General features: G+C 35.8%; 1 protein-coding gene across 1 annotated transcript in view; it reads right to left on the bottom strand.

Moving 5' to 3' along the window:
• Positions 1 to 240, bottom strand: part of LOC114645418 (extracellular calcium-sensing receptor-like) — a 30407-nt gene extending 30167 nt beyond the window's left edge. Inside the window, exon 1 of the mRNA XM_028793275.2 lies at positions 41 to 240. Coding sequence (XP_028649108.1) covers positions 41 to 240 — 200 coding nt within the window. The remainder of the gene's footprint in view (positions 1 to 40) is intronic.
• Positions 241 to 15045: the final 14805 nt, after the last annotated feature.

Raw genomic sequence — 15045 nt, 5'->3', positions numbered from 1 at the left:
GAAAAGTATGTCCCATGCTATAAAATAATCTATTACTTACTTTTCACATTTAATGGTTTCTGGAACAGTTCTGAATGTTGGAATCACAGCTCGAAAGTTTCTGTGAAATGAAAAAATACCTCCAATAACAATATCACCATCCTTTGAAAATACAGGGTATTCTTTGCCTCCTCTAAGCTTACAGTGGGGCTCTTCTGCTTTCGTGAAAACAGCAAACAGTGTTAGTGCTAAGATAATCATTTCAAGTTGTTCTGTTTTCTGTTATAAAATATTTAACTGTTTTGTGTTGTTTTTATACAGTGCACTACAGTTCAGTTTACAGCTATCTAATGTAGCATTAAATGTGAATCTGCTTTCATCTAAGATTTAATTCTCAAAGGTAACATAATGGTGTAAATATGCCTGAAGGTACAAAGGTAAAATCTGGTTATCCAATTTAACAGCTGTGCTAAAGAGTTATACTAAAAATAATTATAATTATTACTGCTGTTTTTCACAGAAATGCATTTTAGAATTATTTCTGATTAGGATCTTTTACTTTTATTATAATAAGATTAGGAAACACATTGCTATATGAAAAAAGCCAAATCATAAGTACTATGAATGCAACATATAAAAAAATAGCTCAGATACATGAATCATAAACAACATTTTAAACCCCATCCTTACCCAATGTGTTGACAGGTTGTGATTAAATTGAACAACTACAGTTTATCCAAATTACCTGACATAATTTTTATTGTGTCAGTATTTTTTTAAATAGAAAATACGCACATATTGTATATTCACTCATCCATCCATTTTCTGACCTTCTTAGTCAATAATAAATGACATTTTTAATTTCATGATATGCAAGATCATTATTACATTTTCTTATTTACACAGGACTCCAACAGTTCTTTCCTGTTCTTCAACTTTGATTTATATTTTGTGTTTTGGCTTAGGCTATCTGAAGAATTTTGGTTATTCACTCTCTTGTTACATTACTTCATGTACGATTTTGTGTCACATTCTGGCCTTTGTTTTTTTCTTTAATTCCTGCCTGGTTACAACCTTGGCTCATTATTACTATTACAACGATCTCCTGATTCTATCTTAATTTGTACTGAATGCACAAGGAGGTAACAGTTTAAAGTGAAATTAAAAGGTACATCATAGTAGCACTAACGGGCCAAGGTCATAACTGAGAAGATGTGCCAGGAAACAAATTGAAGCCCAAGAACAGAACAAAAATTCATAATTCTATATGAATCTTGAAAATAATAATGCAAGTTTTTTTTTTAATTTATTTTGATTTTTCAATGAACTTGGATAGTTAGGAAGTACAGTAATCCCTCGCTACTTCGCGGTTCACTTTTCGCGGATTCACGACTTTGCGGGTTTTTAAATACAAGTGATTGCCCGCCTATCGCGGAAGTTATGTTCCAGACCCATCAGCAACAGGAGAAAATCCGCGATATAGAAAGACCATATAAATAAACATTTTTATAGTTTAAGCCTTAAAATACCCATCCCACATGCTTTAAACACATGTAAACTTATAAAACACACTTTGTTAACACATATGATATGTGGATGTCGGGCTAAGGATATTAGTATCATCTCACTATTATAAAACATTTTAACTTCACGCAAGACAAGACAGTGAGACAAGAAAATTGGTGATGTACAGGATTTTAAATTATTGACAGGCAGAGCGACAAGCAGCACAAAGCCAGCACAAAGTCCACTTCTCCTTAGCTTTCATTCAGCTCCCCACCCCCTTGACAATGCGAACTGCGCCTCCGGGGAGGGGGGCTTTGAGCGAACGTGCGTTCAGCCCTCACAAAACCACACACACACACTCCTCCTCCTTCCGAACGGCGCAGAGCGGCAAGCAGGCATTTTGGCAGAAGCAGCACAAAGTCCATTGCAAGCAGGCATTTTGGCAGAAGCAGCACAAAGTCCATTTCTGCTCAGCGTGAGTTCAGCTGCCCCCTTCACAAAGCGAGTGCAGACACATTGACGTCTGATCGCTGCGTGCAGTGTGCAGTGTTGGTCCTGCGGTGTTTAAGAATGTAGAAAGTGTTTAAGAGCATAGGAAGTGTTTATAAGAGTGTGGGAAAGGTTAACAAGAGAGTGAGAAAGGTTTATAACAGTGTGGGAAGGGTTTATAAAGCCTTAAAATATGTTTAAATAACAAAATAAATATAGGTCGCTACTTCGCGGATTTTCACCTATCGCGGGGGGCTCTGGAACGTAACCCCCGCGATAGATGAGGGATTACTGTATATGATGCTGACCTTTACACCATCAGGGTAACAATATCACAAATTACTGACTCCCACTTGTCCTGTCTAGCAACAGAATGGCAACCCTGCATCACTCACTGAAAACAATGGTGTTGCCCATAATAAAAATAAAGTGCTGCAGAATTAAGTATTTCATAAATACATCTTCAGAAACATTCTCTGTTAAAAAAAAAAAATCTGACCATTAAATTCACACATATCTGGAGTGGTGGCAGAAGAGTACACATCATATATAAAGCAATTTTATGCAAATTACAGCTACAGTATTTGATTATAGGTTATTGCAGTTTTGCTACCAAAGGATGCTGCATGTGGAGCGGTCCACTGACATATTGAAAACATGTTAGTAACAGTTATTGTGAGTTCATTTTAAAATAAATACAGTGTCTATTTAATACAATTCATCATCCAGAAGCTCATTAGGTGTATTCATTTTGTGGAATCTACTGTATTCTTGTTTTTGTTAAAGTATCATTTTATGAGCCTTAAAATTTACAGTAACCTCCTGCCTGGGTAGAGAAAATGCACGTCACAACTTGGGCTGGAGAACTACTGTATAAAAAAGCTTAGTTTTTAAGGCACTTCTGTTTATCTTAAACTACGGTACTTGAAAAACAACAGACAATAAATAAAATTCTTTCTCAACTCTTTTGAGATGGTTGTTGAGAAAACTGCATATCAAGACAAGGCTAAATATTGAAAAAAATCACCTAGAAAGTTTTCTTTGGCTTTATCCTTCAGGTGGCAACAAAGAACACAAGATAAATAAAGTCCCTTGCACTTTAGGCATTAGTTTTCCTTGTAGTGTGGCATCAAATACCACTGTTGCTTTCATCTAAAAAATGTTCTGTAGAAGGTATTTTGCATAACTCAGACTCTGCACTTCAAGATGTTGACCTGTCAGAAGAAAGTGACAAGACCATTGTTGAAATGTCCCCAAGTATGATTCACAATGATATCACTGTACAGATTACTGTGACTCTTGTTTGAAAAGACTATCCAGAGATTGGTCCCTGGTAGCCTTGATTGTCAGAATTTAGAAGAACACATGGTATTTATCTGAACCAATTGTCTGAAATCATGCAGTGGTTACAGTATGGAATAAACAACTTAACTGACAGTGGACTTGCTTAAAAAATGTATTTGGCAAATAAAATGCTGCAAGAATGCTGTAGCCTTTACCTGCTGGAATTAAGCAACATTTAGTGATTTGCCATAACATTTAAAGAGATGAAGCACAAATCACAGTTTACTTTATAAATAAATTAAATGGCTTGCATTTCATTTACAGTACTTTATATGAGCATTGCTTGTTTTGTCTAGACTGTGGTTTGAAGAATAGAAAGAATATGTGCCTCTCTTTTTCTGAAGTCTGAGCGTGTAAAGACTTCATTATCATTTGATGCAATGTGGTCTGTAGCCCTTCTGATTTTGGGTTAAACCTCTGCAAGCTGTGTTTTGGACAAGTTCAGAACAGGTTTTCCAAAATTATTGTTTGTAAAATTTACTTAAATGGGTATTTTCCTGCTACTGGTCATTTTTGCTGAACCACTTTCCCCAGCACGCTCTGCTGGCTGTTATATTATACAGAGTGCTGTCATTGTGTTTGCACCCTTAATAAAAAAATAAAAAAGTGTGAAAGAATAAAAGATAGGGGATTGGAACAGAGTACTAACGGTTTTTCTCCTCACCTGACAGACCAACAGAAGAATAAAAAATCACGTTCACCTCAATATCACGACAATAAACCACTTCCACTCCCAATTCCTCTTCCAGAAGACATCACTTCCAGTTCCATTCTGATGACTTCACCTCTCGCTCCAGTTGAAAATGTCATTTACTGCCAACTCATTTCCCCTTCCTCCATATTGCATTACCTGTCATTACTACATAAATATCCCATGAAAAAATCTCTGGTTGTGAATTAGTCTGTTGTACAAATTTTGACCATAGCTTCAGTCCCTCGTGATTACTCTGTCAGCGATGACATTATACAGGGAATTCCCTCAACTCTTGATCCTTTTATTCTGTGTTTTATTCCTTCACTATATATATATATATATATATATATATATATATATATATATATATATGTATATACACACACACTAATGTAATTCAGAATCTTTCCGCACCGTCTTTCTGTAATGTTACAGTGCTGAGTTGAAGTTGTGAAGTTGTTCTGAACTGAGTTGTGGTGATATGTTTGGAGGGTAAGAGTGTATTCAAAAAATAATTGGTTTTCCTCCTTCCTAAAACAAGTTGTTAAACACACTGTCTATTTACTCTGCCAGTAAGTTCATGGATACATCCGGTCTTCCTCAGCACAACCATTTCATCTTTGCTGTTGCTTTGAAGGAAAATATCACATAAGGCATAGAGCTCTAATGATCCACTGAGTAAATGGCAATTTTCATCAGGCTTCTGTTTTTGAGAGTAAATGCACTTGAAGCTTCAGGTCTTAGGCAAGGGATTAAGCAACCTCCCCTCAGAAGGTGGTTTATGTGACTCCCTACAGTTAGAATCTGAAGCCAATCCTCTTGCATCATCATACAAAACAACATTTAGAAAATATTTCCATGACAGCAGCAGGTCAGCAAAATTACAAGGATTCTTGGCTCTAATGTTGAACTTCACTGAGCAGACAATGTGTTGGGGCAGATGATCACAGCTCAGCCTCTTAGAAATGTTAAGATGCAAATACATATTAGTATTACAGTAAAATGAGATTAATCTCTAAAGGGTCAGTTGGTAGGGATAAATACAGATAGTATTTTTCTTCTTTCTTCTCCATATTATTCATTCAATATACAATAAAATTTTAAGGACTGTTTTCCATATTTTTAAATTTCAGTATCATAGTCTGGGCTAATCAATCTCTGTCCAGGACTCAAATTTATAAGCAAATGAGAACATTAGATCGATCTAAATGAGAACAGGCTATTCAGCCCAATTAACCTCGCCAGTCCTATCCACTTAATTCTTCTGAAAAAGCATCAAGTCTAGTTTTGAAAGTGCCTAAAGTCTTACTTTATCTACCACACTGCTTGGTAGCTTATGCCAAGTGTCTGTGGTTCTCTATGTAAAGAAAAACTTCCAAATGTTTGTGCAAATTGCACCCTTAACAAGTTTCCAACTGTGTCCCCGTATTCTTCCCTTCATAATTTTAAACACTTTAATCATGTTTCCTCTTAATCTTATTTTGCTTAAACTGAAAAGGCTCAGCTCTTTTAATCATTTCTTGTATTTCAGCCCCTGTACCCCTGGAATCAGCCTAGTCACTCTTCTGTGGACTTTTTCTATGACTGCTATCTCCTTTTGTAGCCTGGAAACCAAAACCGAACACAGTACTCCAGATGAGGCCTTACTAGTGCATTATAAAGTCTGAGCATAACCTCCTTGGACTTGTACTCTACACATCGTGCTATATAACAGGGGTCGGCAACCTATGGCACGCGTGCCACACTTGGCACGCCAAGCAATTTCAAATGGCACGCAGACTCTTCACGTTTCCTATATAAAGTTGATTATAAATCGATTAGCGGGGTTTCCTCGCTCATTTCGGCACTTGGGCGTAGCAGGGTACCAGCCACAGACTTATCCAGACTTGTTGTAACAGCAGTCTAAGTAGGTCAGGGGAACAGTCTATATGCGAAATCTCAGAAACTAACGACAGTAACTCCAACTAGCGAGATCAAAATTCTATTACATAAAAAATTGTGCCGCATTTGCTTTAAAACCTGTTGTGTGTATATCTGGATTTCGTTGTATACAAGCACAGATATAATTTTTCAGGTGATATTTTAACGATACCCACTATAGAACAACGTTGGTTTTTGCATTTTATAAATGTTTTCTAATATGAACATTGGTTACGACTTTCCGGTCATGTGCTGAAAATATGCAGATCTAGATCTACAAAGGCCGGATGCCAGTAGTTGAATAATATATATGGTTCATATTGATTAATCTAAATATATCCATTGTATAAAAAAACTGAGATGGTCATATTTTTATTAGTTCCTAGATCTACTTAGAAAAAACGTCAATATAATTAAGGCCCACGCTTCTAAACAAGCTGTGTACAGCGATCGGCATTGTAGTGTCATTATGACTAGTTATAGCTGACAGTTTACTGACGGTTTTCCTCTCATATGCACGTATGTAGATCTATAATTCTGCGTTTACACGGACAAATTTATGTGTGTATTTATGTATTTAATATCTGAAAATCTGAATGACTCGGTAATTTAAATAAATATGCATGTGAACCGGATGTGTTTGCTGAGTGTGCTCTTAAACAATTCATAAAAAAATTTTATATCTTTGTAAAGTTTTTTGTTGCTTATAAGTAGTGGTTTATATGTAAATATTGGCATTGATATTTGCTGATTTATTTATATTTCCAGAAGATCATTTTTGTTAAATATGGCTGCAAAGAAAAGGAAACTTGATCATCGACCATTTCAAGAAAATTGGACAAAAGAATATGGATTTGTTGGACAAAAAGATCGTGCTGTGTGTGCTTTCTGTCGTGAAAGTGTTGTGTGTCGCACATCTAGTGTACAAAGACACTTTCAAACAAAACACCAGTCTAAGTTTAAAACCTCAGAAGAGAAAAGTGAAGCTATCAAAAAAGCTATTTCTGGTTTCGAAAAACAAACTAGTATTTTGAGCAAAGCAGTTGGAATGAAGATTAAAGCTACTGAATGTAGTTATAAAATAGCTGAATGTATTGCTTTGAAAGGGAAACCCGTTTACAGACGGAGAATACATCAAAGAAACTTTTTTAAGCAGCGCTGAAATTTTATTCGGTGATTTACCAAATAAGGAGATTATATTCACTCGTATTAGAGAAATACCAATTTCTGCAAGATCAGTTGAGAGGCGCATAACTGATTTAGCTGAAAATGTAATAACTAAACAAATATCTGGATTAAAACAATCTCAAGTATTTAGTGTTGCGCTTGACGAAAGCACTGATTTAAACGATTTGTCTCGCTTAGCCTTGGTTGCAAGATATCCTGAAAATAATCACATTTATGAAGAGTTGTGTTGCTTATGACCACTTCATGACACAACCAAAGCAGAAGACATTTTGACTGCATTTATTAGTTATTTTGCTAAACATGACATAGACTTAAACAAGTTATTCTGTGTGACAACCGATGGTGCTGCTGCAATGGTTGGCAAGAAGAAAGGATTTGTAAAACTTATTGAAAATCATGTTGGCCGCAAACTTTTGAATTTTCATTGTATTATACACCAGGAGAGCCTATGTGCAAAGACCTCATCTCTGAATTTGGTCTCTGTGATGACAACTGTTGTTGAAATAGTCAACTTTATAATTTCTCATTCTTCACTGGTTCACAGGCAGTTCAAGTTTCTTTTACAAGAAATTGAGTGTGAATATGGAGATCTTCTGCTACACAGCAATGTTCGCTGGCTTAGTCAAGGCAAAGTTTTAAATAGATTTGTCAGTTGTCTTTGAGCTATTAAGGTGTTTCTTAATGAAAAAAAGAAACATTTTCCTGAACTGAATGATGAAAACTGGGTGTTAAAGTTGATGTTTCTGACTGACATAAGCACACATTTAAATGAACTTAATCTGAAATTACAAGGACAGGGACAAACAGTACTTGATCTTTTCAGCTATTGGAAAGCATTTACAATGAAACTAGACATTTTTACCCGTGATATCAACATCAAAGCATTCAAGTACTTCCCGAATGTGAAGAATCTCTCAAATCAATTTGAAGTAAATGTAGAGTACATTGAAGCACTCAAAGCAGAATTTGATAAACGAAGTAAAGACTTTCACATTCATGGATCCTTATTTTCGTATCTCATTAAGCCTGATATAATTGATTTGGAAACTACCCAGTTGGAACTATTTAGTTGGATGGATATTGATGACTTTGAAATGCAACAGATTGACTTCAAATCTTCAGAATTATGGACATCAAAATTTGTTGAACTACGGAAGTCTCTGGAAAATGAAAATCTAGAAAAGTCTGCAGCTATTCTCAGCTGTTGGACATCCCTTCCGAATTATTACATCTGTTTGAAGAAAATTGCTTTCGCTCTTCTTTCAGCTTTTGGATCAACCTATTCCTGTGAGCAAATTTTCTCTCACATGAAAGCAGTGCTAAATCCACAGCGTAGTCGCCTAACACCTGAACATTCAGAAAATTGTGTCAAACTCAAAGTGACAAAGTATGTTGTCGATATTGAGCAACTGGCCAAGACCATGCAAGGGCAAGGCTCCCATTAATAATAAAAAAGTTTTTTTAAAAATCTTTCAAGAAACTGTATTTCTTTTAATGTTGTTTACAACTTTACATATTATTGAATATCACTATATATTAATTAATTAAAATATAAAAATAAAATATATAGTAAAATAAGAATATTGACCTCGACTTGTATAAAATGATATGTGATGTTGGCACTCTAAATAATTTGAAACCTTAAGTTGGCACACAGTTGCCGACCCCTGCTATATAATGTAACATTTTGTTAGCCTTCTTAATGGCTTCTGAACACTGTCTGGAAGTTGATAGTTTAGAGTCCACTACAACTCCTAAATCCTTCTCATAAGGAGTACTTTCAATTTTCAGACCTCCCATTGTGTATCCAAACCTAACTTTTTACTTCCTATGTGTAATACTTTACGTTTACTTGCATTAAATTTCACCTGATTGAAATCTGTCTAAGCATGTATGCTGTCCAAGTCCCTCTGTAATAATTCAAAGGATTCTAGATTATCTGCCAATCCACCAATTTTGGTATCATCTGTAAACTTAACTAGCTTGTTACTTACGTTTATTCCTATTCAAATCATTTATATATATTTAAAATATCATCGGCCCTAGCATTGATCCCTGCAGAATACCACTCTTAACATCAGCCAACTCTGTTAAGGCTCCTCGCACCATAATCCTCTTCTTCCTTTGTTTCAGCCAATTTTGCACCCATCTACAAACATCACCCTGAACTCCCACTTCTTTTAGTTGGATGCCTAACCTTTCATGCGACACCTTATCAAAAGCTTCTGAAAGTCCAGATAAATAATATCATATGTTCAACTTTGATAATACTGTTTTGTTGCTTCCTCATAGAATTCAAGCATGTTAGTAAAACTTCCCTCTTCTGATCCCCTGCTTGTTCAGTAAAGCAATTTTTCCTGCCATGTCTTGCTTAATCTTCTCTTTACTAATTCTTTCCATTAATTTTCCTATGATGCATGTTAAGCTTACTGGCCTATAGTTGCTTGTGTCTGCCCAGTCACCTTTTCTATATAATGGGATAATATTTTCCATTTTCTAAATTTCCTCAGTGCAAAGTGACTTACTAAAAATATGTGTCAGGAGTTTATATATGTACTCAGTAACCTCCTTAAAACCCAAAGGTAAATATTATCTGATCCTGGAGCTTTGTTTGATTTCAGCCTATTTAATCTGAGGAGTACTTCTCCCTCTATGATTTCTAAATTCCCCAGTACCTCCTTAGTAGTCCCTATTACAGCTGGGAGATTATGTTCTTTCTCACTTGTGAAAACTTCAGAAAATGCAAGTTTAGAGCATTTCACCGTCTGTATTTTTAAAAATCCTCTTTACTGTTCCTGACACACTTCATCTCCTTCTTGACCTTCTTTTACTACTAAAATACTGAAAGAATCTCTTTGGGTGGTCCATCTCCTTATCTGCTATACTACTCTCTTAACTCTTTATTGTACCATTAGCCTCCCTAATCTCCTTTTTAATGGTTTCCGTCATATTCTCATACGCCATATGATTCACATTGGAGTTATTTGTCTTATACACCTTATACAGCTGTTTTTTTCTTTGCAGCTTCTTTTTTTAACTCTTATGGCAGACTGCTGGGGACCCTACCCAGCCAGGACGCCTGGACGGTCCACGAGAGGGACGATACCTTTCCCTGGGCCACGAGAGGGCAGTCGCCCTGGTCTGCTTGGGGGCCACTGGAACAGAGCTTGGAAGCTCATCTCTATGGGAGGACGTGGCCACCACCAGGGTGTGCCCAGACAGTTTTGGAACCCTGGATGGCAGCACTTCCGCCAGACCAGGAAGTGCTGCCAGAAGAAATCCCAGGGGCACCCGGAGTGCTTCCGGGTGCTCACCTGACACTTCCACCACACCAGGAAGTGTCGTCGGATGGAGCACCTGGAGCCCATCTGGGTTATTATAAAAGGGGCCACCTCCCTCCAGTAGACGAGCTGGAGTTAGGAGGAAGGAGACAGAGCTTGTGAGGAGGGGAGTGGAGGTCAGAGAAAGAGAAAGGAAAAGAGAAAGAAAAAGAGACAGTTGTTGGTAATGAGGCATTGTGGTGCTGTGAAATAATAAACGTGTGTGTTTTGGACATTCTGGTGTCTCTCAGTCTATGTCTGGGGGCTGTCTTTCCACACTCTTTACTAAGCCACTATGGAGTTTTTCAAAAATGTCCTACTAATTCCAAATTTAGGTATTGCATTACATGTAAAACGTTTTTAAACCTGTTCCACTGCTCCTCAAATGATGGAATAATATAAATACATTTGTATACACGATTATTTCCCAATTAAAATTTGAAACGAAAGCTAGAGGCAGACCAGATCTGCTCTAAGACCTTGTATTGTAATATGTGTCTCACTTGCTTTTTTTTCTTGAAGTCTCAGCACAAGATCTATTTTAACACCCTTGTTACCAAGGCCACACCACTTACACAATGCCTTTATTTCTTCTACCTGTTATTTCTATTGAATTGACTTCATTATAAAGAATGCACGAGTCAAAGCTTTGTGTTAAATTCGTAAACAAACAACAGTTAATCTCTGCATCTTGTATATAACTTACTTTCAGACTAAGAAGTTCATCTGCAAAATGATATTATGTCACTTGTAGTTCATCAATATCTGCAGGTATGCTAGGGATATGTAGCTTGGCATACTCCATTTTAAATACTCTGTCTGACACTAATGATAGCTTGGACTGACAATAAAAGGATTTATTTGATCACCTTGGGAGAAACATAAATATTTCAATTTTACAATTGTTTTAACATTTTTAATTTAAAGGATGCACTCCATGGGCAATCTGGGATTTTTTTATTTGCCATTCTGTCTGTAATTATGATACTGGATACATGGTTTGTAAATTGCAAAAGCCCAACCAGTTACTTACCAGGCAAACTAAAAATGCCCTTCTTGTGGAGATCCAGCATCACAACAAAGGGAAAGTATCCACAGGAGAAAATAAGTATGAATATAAATAATCATGGTTTGTCATGGTCTCATAATGAAGGTATGCCTGCCGAACTTTCTCTTTGCTTGGAAAACAAACCCCATTTGTTGCTTCAATAGTGTCAATCACTCTGCTGACAGTGGTATGTGTCTAGGAGAAATTTTAAATGAATGTTTTATCCCACTTAAACTAATTGAGTATTTTCCTATTACGAAAATCAGTAAAACTATAAAAAATATCAGTGTGTCATTAAGTGCAAATTACTTTAAACACTTTGCACGTTGTATTCGCTTCACTGGAATGAGCTTTACAGTTATGGAAGCAAACAGCACATTTTTATTGGTAGAAGTACACAACTTCTTCTTCTTCTTTTGGCTGTTCCTGTTAGGGGTTGCCACAGTGGATCATCTTCTTCCATATCTTTCTGTCCTCTGCATATTGCTCTGTTACGCCCATCACCTGCATGTCCTCTCTCACCACATCCATAAGCCTTCGCTTAGGCTTTCCTCTTTTCCTCTTGCCTGGCAGCTCCATCCTTAGCATCCTTTTCCCAATATACCCAGCATCTCTCCTCTGCACATGTCCAAACCAACACAATCTCGCCTTTTTGACTTTGTCATCCAACCGTCCAACCTGATCTGACCCACTAATGTACTTGTTTCTAATCCTGTCCATCCTCGTCACACTCAATGCAAATCTTAACATCTTTAACTCTGCTACCTTGAGCTTTGTCTCCTGCTTTCTGGTCAGTGCCACGATAGTTAAAATATTAATGTAATTAATCTGTTAATTCAATTAATCTGCTGTATTCTTTATGTAGATGTTGCTTAATAAATTGTTTTCATTTGCATAAACATAGTAAAAAGACATTAATGCAATACTTCAACTGTCAATTTTTTTATTGAATGTTAAGCTTAAATGTTTGGCTGATTGAATGAACAAATTCCAAACATAAATAAGACAGAAAGACCCAGTGTCATCACTTTCTATTGGATTTCAACATTTAAAAATATTTGTGTTTTCAAATCAAAAACCAAAAAAACTGCATGTTAGCCACGGAAGTGGTTTCAGACTACATTTATTTTTGTGTATTTCTAGCATACTGGGCCCTACATCAACTGCAAAATGTCTTGTACTGTCCTTCCCTGGAAAAAGATTTAAATTTATGAAGAAAGTCAACATATTTTTATTACTCAACGTGCCGTTACAGTAATTATAATTTGAAATTAATAATAAGGCTGTTTACATTGTTATTAAAAAGTTGTCGACCACATTCCCCTCAGCCTATTAAACTAATAGTCCACATCACCAAAACAACCTATATACTTCAAATACAAAAACATGCAAAAAATGACATTACAATAACAAATGTATGGTAGCAAGCAATCAAAATTATCTCTAAATGACAGCAGACAATGTAGTCAGCTACAGTAGAAGACACAAATCTTTTGAATCATGTTGACATTATGCAAATACAATCTGCAAAGCAAATTTTTAAAATTTCAAACCATAGGTAATATGTTATTTCTAAACATCAATATAGAATACCAATGAACAAGCTAAAATAAAAGTCTTGTGATTGTGCTGCACACCCATGTGAGTGCTGAAAAAAAAACCTTATATCAGTTATTACAAGAGTTATTGGGAGATAAACAGAAATACTTATTGTCGCTCAGTTGAAATATGTGCGTGCTTAGACAAAAAGGCACTTGTTACGAATATAAGGTCCAAGGAGATTTTTTACTAATTTCTTTGTGTATTCAAATTGTAGATGTTGCATACACCATCTTGCAAGCACTACACATTTGACATTACAGTTCACATAGTGGATCTTTTTGCCCTTGCCTTGTTTAAATGTGAAACAAGAAATTGTGCAAGCACCATATTCTTATACAGAAAATTACTACTAAATATCACAGATTTACCAATGCATGCTATACATGTTTAACAAAATTATATATTTGCTAAATGCTTTTCACATATGTATTACATGCTGAAGGGGAACATCTTTTTAAAAATGATACCACCTGTTCTCCTAGCTTGTCCTTTTGTGCAACTGAGCATGGATGCATTCAAAACAATACCTGGTTATTGGAAATCTATTGTATTATTTTTCAGTATCTATCTCTCAATGTTGACAAGACAAAAGGGATAATCATGGACTTCAGAAAATCCTATCATGCCCACATCCCACTCAGCATCAACGGTGTAGATGTGGAGACTGTTAGGAGTACCAAGTTCCTCGGTGTGCACATAACTGAGGAACTTACGTGGACGCATAACACCTCATCACTAATCAAGAAAGCCCAGCAGAGACTTCTCTTCCTGAGGCGAATGAAGCGAGCAAGTCTTCCCCCTTCCATCCTCACCATGTTCTACAGAGGCACCATTGAGAGTGTTCTGACCAGCTGCATCACTGTCTGGTATGGCAACTGCAACATATCCGACCACAAGCGGATCATTTATGATATATTGTAACCAATAGTTCAAAAATCTATTTATTTCTGTGGGTATCTGTAAATCTGAGCAAGAGTTGTATACAGCTAACATCACAGTTTTTGAGATACCGTTTACACCATATAATGAAGCTGTTTTTGTCTTGTGTCCTTCAAAGTTAACAGATCTTCTAAATGTGACCAGTGTAATACCATCTCTGGTATTTAAAAAGTGTCTCTGCCACCACTACACAGGGAATTTTATGCTGTATCTTTCATTGCACAGGTACTGTGTCTCCACCTGCAGCACAAACATGAAGTCACTAGACTATATTTATTGCAGGAACGTCTACAGTGGATACTGAGTTCTTGGCCAATATACTGGACCATTAAACCATGATATACTGAGATGCATCAACTTACTGAGTCAAAGAAAATGAGAAAATGGCATGGATGTTTTGTCATTTACTAAAATACATTGTGCTCCCAAATCAAGACCTACAAACCCAAAAATCTTTAGATATTATTTTGTTTTAACTGGTTGCTGCAAATTCTGAATTTTGAATATATACTCAATTAATTGTACTTTGTAACAACCCACCTTGAAAATGATACAAATATAAATATATAAGTAGGAATGCTACTTAATAAACATTTTTAAAGAGTAAAAAGTATTTGCATTTAAAAATACTTTAAAAAATTCAATTTCCAATGTAATCTACACAAGTACATTAACAAAAGCAAATGTAAGTTGTTACTTTCTACACATGAAAGACAGACATTACCTAAATATGTGCAATAACATAGAAAGTTGTAGCAACATCTGGATAAACATAAGACTGAATAGATGAATGAAAAAAATAACAAAAATAAAATAAACAAGGCCAAAATTATAGATCTAGATTATTGCTAATTTTACCAATCTAGGGTATCTGCTTTTTATAGAGTTTTTTTTTTTGTTTTTCAAAAATATGTATACGTTTGTTGGTGATTTCTATTTAATTAATTATAGGTTATTCAAACACAAGTAGAAGAGAAACCAAAGAAGAGACAAGCTTAAAAATTTCAGCATTTTAA

Source organism: Erpetoichthys calabaricus, chromosome 2, assembly GCF_900747795.2.
Source record: "Erpetoichthys calabaricus chromosome 2, fErpCal1.3, whole genome shotgun sequence".
NCBI lineage: Eukaryota > Metazoa > Chordata > Cladistia > Polypteriformes > Polypteridae > Erpetoichthys > Erpetoichthys calabaricus.
The sequence above is the reverse complement of the archived record's forward strand: the minus strand, read 5'-3'. Positions and strand labels throughout refer to the sequence as shown.